An 11610-nucleotide genomic window follows, 5' to 3' on the forward strand; every position below is an offset into this window, starting at 1 on the left:
ACTCCCATTGCACTGTAGGTATGTTGGTATGTTTGACTCTCTTCGGATGCAGTATTTTTGGTTTGCTGCAAACAGTCCCTATATTTGGGGATGCACATTTGTGCATTGTGTAGAACCCTGACTGCATCCAGAGATTGACCACCAAACCATTTATTTGTCCCAGACAGATTGTTCTTGAAGATATTCGATAGTGGCACTTTGGTAACTCTGCCTGTTGTTTAGCATTAGCATCTGAGGGAGTAATTCAAGTCAAATTGTCAAAATGTGACGTGATATCTCACTGCTAACAGGCACTAGGGACTAATGTAATGTATGAAGGAGAGTGGTTCTACACCACTTTCATCAATATTCCTGCGATATCTTGATACCAGAAATCAACTTCACACATTCTACCCATGAGAGGAATTGAACCCTGGCCTTTGGCGTGATAAGTGAACCCATTAACCACTATACTACCCTACTGCCCCAGGCTTGTTCAGAGAAACACACACATACAGACAAACACATACCAATTATAACCAATCATAGTATAAAACAAAATGAACTTCATTTGTCCACATTTAATCTGTGAGTGGAGTGAATATTTCCTGTCTGAGTCAACAACATCAGGACAGCCTGTTAGGAAACAAATAAGGAGTTGGAGGAGTTAAGGAGGAGTTTAGAGTTTAATACCACGCTCAAAAATACCCAGAGCTGTCCCAAGAATGATACAAGCCAGGGTCCAAGGACCACAGGCCCCAATCATGTCCAGCGAGAAATCCTAATAGGGAGCACAAGGTACAAACAAAACTACTTTCCCAAAAACATGGCAAAAATAGGTTATCTCTGTGAAGGTTAATAGATTAGATAAATATATTTCGGTAGATCAGAGAGTGCAATCCTACATAAAAAAGAATTCTATACATTTTAAATTATTTTTTTTTAATGAATCAGTATGATTTTAGCAATCATTTTTGTTTTCATTTGTATTTTTTTCAAAACTTTTTTTTAAATATTAGTGTGAGAACATCTGCCCCAGGTCTTTAGTGTGATGAGCAGACGCTTTAACCACTAGACATCCCTACCATTCCAATTCTGTGTAAAAACAAGGCAAAGATGGATCATCCTCACAAGACTTTAATCAATGCACAGAAATGCACGGTTTCAAAGGGAAAATGGACAAAGAGAAGGCAAAGTCAATGGTAAAACTGCATAACAGAAAACAATGCATTGAGTATTAGGCTGAACCACTCCTGGTACATCGAAATATCACATCTCACGACCAGCATCTATCGCAGCCACAATGACACATTTAGTCTTGCATTCACAACTACAACACAAATCACGATTTATCATTTGACTTCCAGCTGAATAATACAAACCATTAAGAAAGAGAAATATGTAATCCTACTCAGAGATCCTTTTAGAGGGAGCAAAGCCAGGGAAATCCTACAACCAATAAAGGCTACTTTGCATTCAAGACTCTAACCTGACGATAAACACCAATGTTATTTACCCTTCTGTTAATACCATTTTGAGTTTTTATTCTTATACAATGACAGTGGCCCTAGAATTAATTAGACTAATGATGAAATAACCCCACTTTAAACAGAGCGAAATCCAGGGAAATCCTATAATGTTTAAAGGCTACAGTGCATTCAAGACCCTAAACTGAAGATGGGCACCAGTTATTTCCTCTCCTTTGAATATAATTTCAAGACCCAAACACAGCTTCCAATTAGTTAATATTGTTCCTTATATTCCAGTTAGTTAACAATGCCTTGCACATTTGTTATTGGTTTTTATTGTCACTCATATTTTGGACCCCTTTGGTCAGGCTTGAGATTCAAACCTATACAAAGACAAAGAGGAAACTGCCACAAATTGCAGATGAACTGCAGTCACCGATAGACGACATTCATTTGTTCACTTTTGCTCTGCTAGCACTTGCATTCATCATTACATCATCCCATCTGCCACAACTTGAGCACAAGATGTCAACCATCACAGACTTTGCCGTCTGCTTGGCCTGCATCAGTGATGAGGTTTCAGTGTGTCTCTATTGTCTACTATGATTCCTCAGTGTATACTTTCTTCAACTCTCCCACTAGACTTGACAGTGTTGGGTTTCCACCATGTTCCTCAATCAGCTCAAGGGCTCTGAAACATGGGATGCAAAATTAGAAATCATTGCCTGAAACATGGTGGACAGTTTCTGAGGACATCAAGGACAGACTAAAAAGCAGAGGATAGTGATTGAAACATGGAGGACACGGAAATGCAGAGGACAGTGTCTGACGATAGGGTAGGTCACTTATGTTACCAGTTTGTTTCTGACTGATGCATGGAGGACATGGAAATGCAGAGGACAGTGTCTGACAATAGGGTAGGTCACTTATGTTACCAGTTTGTTTCTGACTGACGCACGGAGGACACGGAAATACAGAGGACAGTGTCTGACAATAGGGTAGGTCACTTACGTTACCAGTTTGTTTCTGACTGACGCATGGAGGACATGGAAATGCACAGGACAGTGTCTGACAATAGGGTAGGTCACTTACGTTACCAGTTTGTTTCTGACTGATGCATGGAGGACACGGAAATGCACAGGACTGTCTGACAATAGGGTAGGTCACTTATGTTACCAGTTTGTTTCTGACTGACGCACGGAGGACACGGAAATACAGAGGACAGTGTCTGACAATAGGGTAGGTCACTTACGTTACCAGTTTGTTTCTGACTGATGCATGGAGGACACGGAAATGCAGAGGACAGTGTCTGACAATAGGGTAGGTCACTTACGTTACCAGTTTGTTTCTGACTGACGCACGGAGGACACGGAAATACAGAGGACAGTGTCTGACAATAGGGTAGGTCACTTACGTTACCAGTTTGTTTCTGACTGACGCATGGAGGACATGGAAATGCAGAGGACAGTGTCTGACAATAGGGTAGGTCACTTACGTTACCAGTTTGTTTCTGACTGACGCATGGAGGACATGGAAATGCAGAGGACAGTGTCTGACAATAGGGTAGGTCACTTACGTTACCAGTTTGTTTCTGACTGACGCATGGAGGACACGGAAATGCAGAGGACAGTGTCTGACAATAGGGTAGGTCACTTACGTTACCAGTTTGTTTCTGACTGACGCATGGAGGACATGGAAATGCAGAGGACAGTGTCTGACAATAGGGTAGGTCACTTACGTTACCAGTTTGTTTCTGACTGACGCATGGAGGACATGGAAATGCAGAGGACAGTGTCTGACAATAGGGTAGGTCACTTACATTACCAGTTTGTTTCTGACTGACGCATGGAGGACACGGAAATGCAGAGGACAGTGTCTGACAATAGGGTAGGTCACTTACGTTACCAGTTTGTTTCTGACTGATGCATGGAGGACATGGAAATGCACAGGACAGTGTCTGACAATAGGGTAGGTCACTTACGTTACCAGTTTGTTTCTGACTGATGCATGGAGGACACGGAAATGCACAGGACTGTCTGACAATAGGGTAGGTCACTTACGTTACCAGTTTGTTTCTGACTGATGCATGGATGATGGTGACCTACATGGAGGACATTGAAAGTAAAGTAATGGAAATCTGAGAGAATCTGACTAAAACCTGAAAAGCAATTACTGAAACGTGAAGGGGAGCAATGACTTTAACACAGAACACAGAGAATGAATAAAGGAGAGCAGTGATTCAAACATGGAGGGCATGGATTTGAAAGACAATATGAAAGATGACCACACACTAACCTCTGCTCCAGGCTGACCAGCGTCTGTTTAGTGTAGTCAAAGGACCCAATCTTCATCATGTAGTCCACACAGTACTTCTTCAAATCATTGTCTGTGGTTCTTTGTCGTAAAATGTCTTTTGTGAATTAAGGTATATTGTTGGTTACTTTCTGAAGCAAAGTTATAGGTGTCACTGATCTTGAGTAAAAATTTACATTACAAATGACCTCTACTCACCAGAAACTTGGTCTAAAATATCCTAGGTTCCTACAGACTTGTACCTTAAACGTCATGGACATCCATCACACCCTCTTAACAGACCTTCCTTTCCCTCCCTTCACCCCCGCAGACATTCCCCTTGCACTCCCTCCAACACCCATCCCTCCCTACACACTGCATAGACATCCCCACCCCACCCTCAGACCATCCTACCACAGAACCACACCTTATAGATACATCCCCCACACTCCTGGCTACCGAACCCTTCCGACATACCCCATACACCCTCCTCCCTCCCCTATACCCCTTAAACATCCAAGTGCATTTTCACCCCCTCCCAGACATTGCCCTCCCTCCCCACCCTAAGGATACTGATGATCTGGTTGTTGTCAGGGCTGGACCTGATGGCATGGATGAGTGGGAAGGAGAACTTGCCCTCCGTCAGGTCTTCACAGTAGCTTTTGTTGGCTTCATACTGTAACAGGCCAAAACAGGAAAGTTTGGTCTCATGCTGCCACACATCATCACGTGGATGAACATGGAAACAACATATCAAATAAATCTTTAACTGATCCGTCTCAGATCCCTGCTCTACAGAATTCTGTGGAAACACATGGAAGTGATACGTTGAGGCTGTGGCATTCTCTTCCCAGTTTCTTCTCTTAATCTGTCTCGACTTCATTGTAGCATATAACACCCTGACATTGTGAAAATGACCACAACACACTTCAGTGACACACACATGCAGTGCTCAGTGCCAGTATTACTTTCACTGACTCACCTCCTTAGACGATAGGTTGGCGTAGTCGTCCCGGATCTGGAAGTATAATCCGAGCACGTCTAACAAAGGTTTAAAGTCACTGAAACATGAAAGAAAACATTTTCACACATCACATAAATTAAAAACAAGTTTAGAGTTAGAAATTTGTTCTGATGATTCCAAACATTTACATGTTAAAAACAGAATTAAAACACGTAGTACTGATCTGACCAGAACTGATTATATATTCATCCTATTCATTGTCAGTTTCAGTATGAATAAATCATTTAAATACTATAATAAAAATGTATTAAAGAATTCTCTCAGAGGATCATAGATCTAAAATCAATTTCACAGGGAAAAAAAACACTACCCTTCCCATTAATAAAAATATAGTCTGGCTTTACTTGTCTATAAATTAATCATAGTTATACATACGGATGCTGGGTCCAGGAGATATACATATACCTCTATGCCAAACACTAGTAAGAAGAACCATCACATTAGTTACAGATTACCCCACCCCCACTCCCAACACCCCCTCTCCCCTTCACTGCTCTGCCCCCACACCAGCCACAAATGAGTGAGTGAGTTTAGATTTACGCTGCTGTTAGCAATATTCCATTCACATCAGAGTAGTGGACACCAGAAATGGACTTCATACATTATACCCTTGTGGGAAACAGAACCCTGTCTTTGGTGTGATGGGCTAACACTTTAACCACTAGACTAACCACCCATGTATACCTACCTCTTGTTATCACTAAATAGTTGCATAAGTCGAACTGCTAGCCCAAACAATCCTCCTGTCTCTGAAACACATTGAGACAAACATAGGTGGTCACCAGGAAAAGTGTTTCAGTTGATGACTACACACTAAACAACACCATAAAGACACTGCTTTATTGTCTCCCACATACTGTGCATAAATGCTAAGGTGAAAATTATCCCCAAATCAAACAATTATAGATGTAAGCGTATCATTTTTCATGATTGAGCATCCAGAAAATGCATAGTAAACTTGCATGCATTTCATCACTAAAATGCATCTTACAGCAGACAAATGACATTTGGGTTTCCTTAGAAGCTATCACAATGTCCATGCTAAAACAATGTATCTTTTGATCATGACACAAACTTCATACACCTGACATGTATCATTCCACAATACTCCTGATGCTGTGCAGCCTAACTAAAACATCAGTAATACAGCTGCAGTCTTAAATGGGGCGTAAGTAAGAGTCGACACATTGCCATGTGTGTACTGGATGAAATACTGACTGCGTATAACCATGGTCTTGTAGTCCTCTTCTGTGGGACACAGCACCGTGTCTCTCCAGTAGATGTCCATCCCCTGCCCACGATGAAGCTCCAGCAGCTGCTCTGTAACCATGGTAACACCCAAGATAAACACATCATGATGAACTGTGAAGACATTTTTAACAGTACCTCACTCACTCATTCAGAATGGGTCCACGTTTGCTGAGTGAGTGAGAGAGCGGGTGAGCAAGCGATCCAAAACTTTTGTTTAATATTTCTCACATTTGTTGTAAGAGCTGAATGAAATGAGGATCAGACAACTCTATGGCATAGTTCAATGTAAGTCAAATATGCCGATGACTTGATTATCATTAACAGGTTCACTTTGGATAACATGTGTCATTTACAGTGATATCAGCTGTCTACCAGTGTGAATGGAAAGCTTGTTTTCATGTGATTAAATATGCAAAATGGTTTGTATGTACATCTGAATTTCAAATTTCAAGATGCCTTTTGTTACATACATATATGATGTAACAGTCATATCATCATAGAAAACACTAATGCAGGTATGACATAACTACATCCTGTGAACTGACCTGTAAATACTGTATTGACCTCTGGATGTCCAAGACTATGGAGTTTAGACAATGCTAGGAAGTACACATAATTGGCTGTGTTGATCGTCTGTGGTATTCCATATATACTGTGTGCCACTGCAAAAGTCCAACATATCACCAGAGTCAGGAATACATCACACTTGTTTCCATACCAATAACAATTTTCCAATCATTTAAATTGATAATTTAAATTAAAAACAAAAAAATCTACATTTAATTTTCATGCTACCATTTACATGCATTAAAAAATAAACATAAAGGCATGACTAGTCGTGATTGGTAATTGGGAGTTATCTCCCTTTACCTGCTGCTACAACAATAAGACCATGTTAAACAAAAGATCAGCCTGCTGCCTTTGTGAAGAGTTCAGTGAGGTAGGATGTGATACTTGCATATTTCATAAATCACCATTACCCCCAGTAGGTTTGGATGAACATGTTATCAAACAGACCCTTGTTTTGTTTTATATTTCACTTCCAGTATTTTTCTGCAGAATGTGTGCTGTATATAGATTATGCACAAGTTTATAAGGAATGGCAGTAGCATATCTTGTTATTGACATCTCTTAGGTCAGTGCATATTTCAGTCATTTAGATGCCTTCTGATTTGTTGTTAACACATCACCACTGGAATGGCTGTAAATTTGAAATTAAATAAAGCAGTAAGGTCAATTTGGTTTAAAAGAAACAACTAGATATAACTGGTGATATCATTTAACAGACGTGTAGAATATACCATAATTTCAGGCCTTTTCATAAATTAGAGCCTTTCATAATCCTATCCAACTCTTTTTTCCATAGCATGTATTTCAAACAATGATTTTCTTTACCACTTGTCTGGCTGCATAATCAAATATACTCACCTGGTATTCCTCTCCTCAACTTGGAATTATCTTCAATATCATCTATTCTGTAAACAACAAACCAGTCTTAGCTTTGTAAGAGCGAAAGTCATGATATCATACTTGTGTTTCATCTTCATTTTAAAGCCTCCTTTAGAGGAAAGTTTCTTGAAAAGATAAGAACCTTGCCACCTTCATGGGGAAATGCTGACAAGGGTTGTATGTAACCTATGCTGTGCAAATCAGACATAGTACATACCTCAGCATGGTTAGATATAAACTGTTTTTTTTCTCACTGGCATTTTAAACATTTGTGGATAACCATGGTAACAGTAAAGTTATTTTATAGGTGAATTATGATACACTGATCTGGTTAGAGTTAAACTGTTTCATTAGCATTTTTACAGTCTGAGGGTAACCATCGCAACTGATAAGGCAAATTATTTTATAGGTGAATCATTATACACAGCTCATTCTGATCATATCCTGTGCTGTGGCCCTGACACGGATCTATCTACCCTGACCATATGATACTTCGTCCGGATGACACATGGGGGTCTACTGTGCGTGACACTGCTGTGATGACTACTTACAGGAGACTGGCATTGTGCAGCATCTGTATGACTTCACCAATCTGCAGAAGCTTGTCTTCTGGGATCTTCAGCCAGTAGTTGAGGGCCTGAAACATCCCTGACACTGAGACACCTTCACAGAGTTGTTTTATATCGAACATCAACATTTCCCTGCTGTACATACTGTACTGCAGTGTTCGTGTTAACATAGAAACCTGTGTTTTTTCACCGAAAAAAATAATAAAAAGATGCAAAAAATATCTTGCTTGTGTGTTTTAGACACAAAGATTCTGATCTAATTAATTTTTAAAAAGTTCCTTAAAACAGCAAGTTATAGAAAAAAAATCCTATAAACTGTGAAATGCTTCAGGATTTTAATGAAAAGTGAGTGAGTTTAGTTTTACGCTGCACTCAGCAATATTCCAGCTATATGGTGGCGGTTTGTAAATAATGGAGTCTGGACAAGGGAACCCAGCGATCAACAGCATGAGCATCGATCTGAACAATTGGGAACTGATGACATGAGTCAACCAAGTCAGTGTGCCTGATCACTCGATCTCATTAGTTGCCTTTCGCGACAAGCACAGTTGCCTGTTATGGAAAGCATGGGTTGCTGAAGACCTATTCTACCCCGGACATTCATGGGTCTTTGACACAAGTGATTGACAGATTAAAGACACGAGTATTATCATGATGATGTTTTGTTTGTTTGTGTGTTTGTTTGTGTGTTTGTGGCAGCAACAGGTCAATAATGGTCAAGTGTTTAATGGATTAGGTAATGACTATTAAGAGGCTTGTTTACTAACAGCAGCCAACTTGGTTCTGATCTTCTTGCCTGGAATCTGGCAGATGTAATCATATGGTTCAAGGAGCACCTGGTGAGGAATAACAAAAAAAATACTCATAGTAATATCAAAACTACTTCTCATGGAAGGGCACTATAATAGTTGTTACCGGGTCATGCTAACTGGCAGACAGACAGATCATGTATTAAAGACTCTCTCGTTACAGCAGCAGGTTTATGCACATTTATAAATATATGAAAAACAACATACCCAGTTACTTGTAATAGTTATTGGGGACTATTAAAAACATGAAAAAATATGCACAAAAACATGAGAGTCTTCAGCGATCCCTTCTACTCACATTAACAATGGATGCATGTTTCAGTTGGAGGACAAAGTACAGTCGAGGACATTTTGTTATGTTTACATAGATGCATAGTGTTTGTTACAAAGATAATTACTTTTCCTGTTTTGTTGCCTAAACTTTACCATGATTATACCACAAGTGTACAACACATTCTAAAGGTACAGTAATGAAAGTACAGAAGACTACACACTACATCGCAGGACCAATTTCACCATGATCTGTAAACATGAAACTGATAAAAACATGAATGAACTGCACATGCATAATTAGTCCATCATTTCACAGAACACTCAAACAACAATAACAAAAAGAATTTTTGTCTGAAACTGTCAACTGTTCATTCCTTACTCTGCATTCCTTGAAAACTGTTTGTTAGGCTTACATAATAAAATATATACTGCTTTTTATTCTAAAGAATGTTCACTAAGTTCATCTTCACTATTACACCCACAAAGGATCTGTAAATTTGCTTTATCAGCTCCCTGAGAAATATACAAGATGTGATTTTTTCATTAGTGTATCATGTAATCAGGCACCCTATTGCTGCTTAGTGAACAGAGACATATCAGAAACTGCATCACTTGTTCAAGACACCATCCCCATAGATATTCTCCACAATATTCATCAGATTGTGACCATTGTACTGGGATATTTGAAAGAAGTGACATTTTGAACAAGGTGAAAACAAACAATCAAAGATAGAAACTTTCCAGAAAAAAGTGCATCTTGATATAGTGAATGATAAATATTTCCCAGCAAACACCTCCCCAATTTCAGATAGTGATTATTACAGAACACGGAATTTACAAATCTAATTGCCATGACAATATTTTTTGGATATTTTGGTCTCTGTGCTGATGATAATGAATATCTGACATTCTTCTGGTAACTAGTGGCATGACGATTCATCAAAATGCACTGATGCATCAAGCCATGGGTCACAGGTGAATCAATAAGAAAGTTCTATATTGTCATATGTCCTAATAAATACTTCAAATGGGCCATGATACACCAATGTTTACTTTGGATATTGACATATTATGATATGTCCTTACTTATTTATTGGGGAAATTCTTGCCCCAAGAACTGTGTCAGAGCACTTGGATACAATTACCGTTCTCAAAGTTTGTATATAAAATTGGTTATCTTGATTAAACACTGAACAGCCCTGGCAGAATCTGACGAAATGCGGTAGGTGTTATTTTGACCTTGAGGTGGTTTATGGTAGAATTAAAATTACAAATTTTAGAAGTGTGATACGTATCATACAGGCACCTTTATGTCTGGATCCTTGCTGTACTGCAACTTTAGTGCACAATACTTTGGCAATATATTGTCATGACTAACATTTTAGTATCGGTATGTATAATATCGCAGGTTGTATGCCAAAACCAACACTAGTGGTAACCATTAAATATTCAAAATATATGTCTACTAATCAAAGAATTTGCTTTAAAAATCCTGTTGATGTGATTATATCAGAGCATATGGAATAAGGTCAACAAAGAGTCTGTATAGGTCCCTCCAAAATATCACAACATGAAACAACCATGCAATGCAGTCCATGCAGAGGGAATTTCTCCACAGAAGTGGACAACTCATTTAATCTACCCCACCTTCTCAATTACCTCATCGGTAAAACTCGTCTGTAGCTGGCCAGCATTCATTTGTTTGCAGTCTGGAATATACAAACATACATGAATATCATAAACATGATGAATAACAAGAAGTAGAAGCTTTATTGCGCAGACGATTAACAGTAACAAGTACTGCCTTCTGTATCACAGGATCTCTACACAGGAGAGATAGCAGATACATTGTGCAGACGGGTACATAAATCACCAAAGAATCTAGTGAATTTTGAGACGAGAAACATTTTGCACTAAAAGTTTACAAAGTACAATTAATAGTATTAAGGTGTAACTCAAATTCTTACATTAACTTGCAAATGTGTGGAGTAAAATCGATAAATCACAACAAAAATTGTTCGTTATAAAATAAATACATGAAGAATGAATATATTACTGTTAGATGTCCGTTGGTTGTCTTGCATCTCAAATATATGAAGACCTACTGCAGAGATCGATCAACTCTCAAGTTTGTATCGCGCAATAATACACGCCCACTGACAGCCGAGACTATATATGCAAGACGGTAATGAGATGTGTAACAGTTATACTGAGCATGTAAGTCATCAAGCTACCACCCGGAAACGTTTTTGTCATTCATTTCACGTGTTTCCTGTTTACTACATATGCAGAGTTAACATAAATGTTTTCGCATCCACATTACAAGTCCCGAACAACAAATATAGATATCCACACAAACTTATCTTAAAAATCCTTTATGCTGTTGACTACATGAAAAATGCCGCGTTCTTATCTCGATTTTGTGAATTAGGAAATTCGAAAACACTAAGGTGTGACGATCTTACACTCCTTACAGCGACGTAGATGGCAAACTG

General features: G+C 39.0%; 1 protein-coding gene across 2 annotated transcripts; it reads right to left on the bottom strand.

The window, feature by feature from the left end:
* Positions 1 to 1100: 1100 nt before the first annotated feature.
* On the bottom strand, positions 1101 to 11572 carry LOC137283517 (geranylgeranyl pyrophosphate synthase-like). Of its 2 annotated transcripts, none has more exons than XM_067815064.1 (12): positions 11172 to 11572; positions 10775 to 10824; positions 8801 to 8869; positions 8016 to 8101; positions 7444 to 7490; positions 6561 to 6677; positions 5983 to 6084; positions 5453 to 5513; positions 4723 to 4801; positions 4314 to 4416; positions 3744 to 3858; positions 1101 to 2139 (listed from the first exon to the last, which is right to left on the bottom strand). In XM_067815064.1, exons 1-12 carry the CDS (start codon positions 11197 to 11199, stop codon positions 2049 to 2051), a joined length of 948 nt encoding a protein of 315 aa, XP_067671165.1. In that variant the 5' UTR covers positions 11200 to 11572; the 3' UTR covers positions 1101 to 2048. The 2 variants fall into 2 exon arrangements, with proteins under 2 accessions (XP_067671165.1, XP_067671163.1); XM_067815062.1 differs by having other exon boundaries at positions 10763 to 10824; positions 11172 to 11410.
* Positions 11573 to 11610: the final 38 nt, after the last annotated feature.

This window comes from Haliotis asinina, chromosome 5 (genome assembly GCF_037392515.1).
Source record: "Haliotis asinina isolate JCU_RB_2024 chromosome 5, JCU_Hal_asi_v2, whole genome shotgun sequence".
Taxonomy (NCBI): domain Eukaryota; kingdom Metazoa; phylum Mollusca; class Gastropoda; order Lepetellida; family Haliotidae; genus Haliotis; species Haliotis asinina.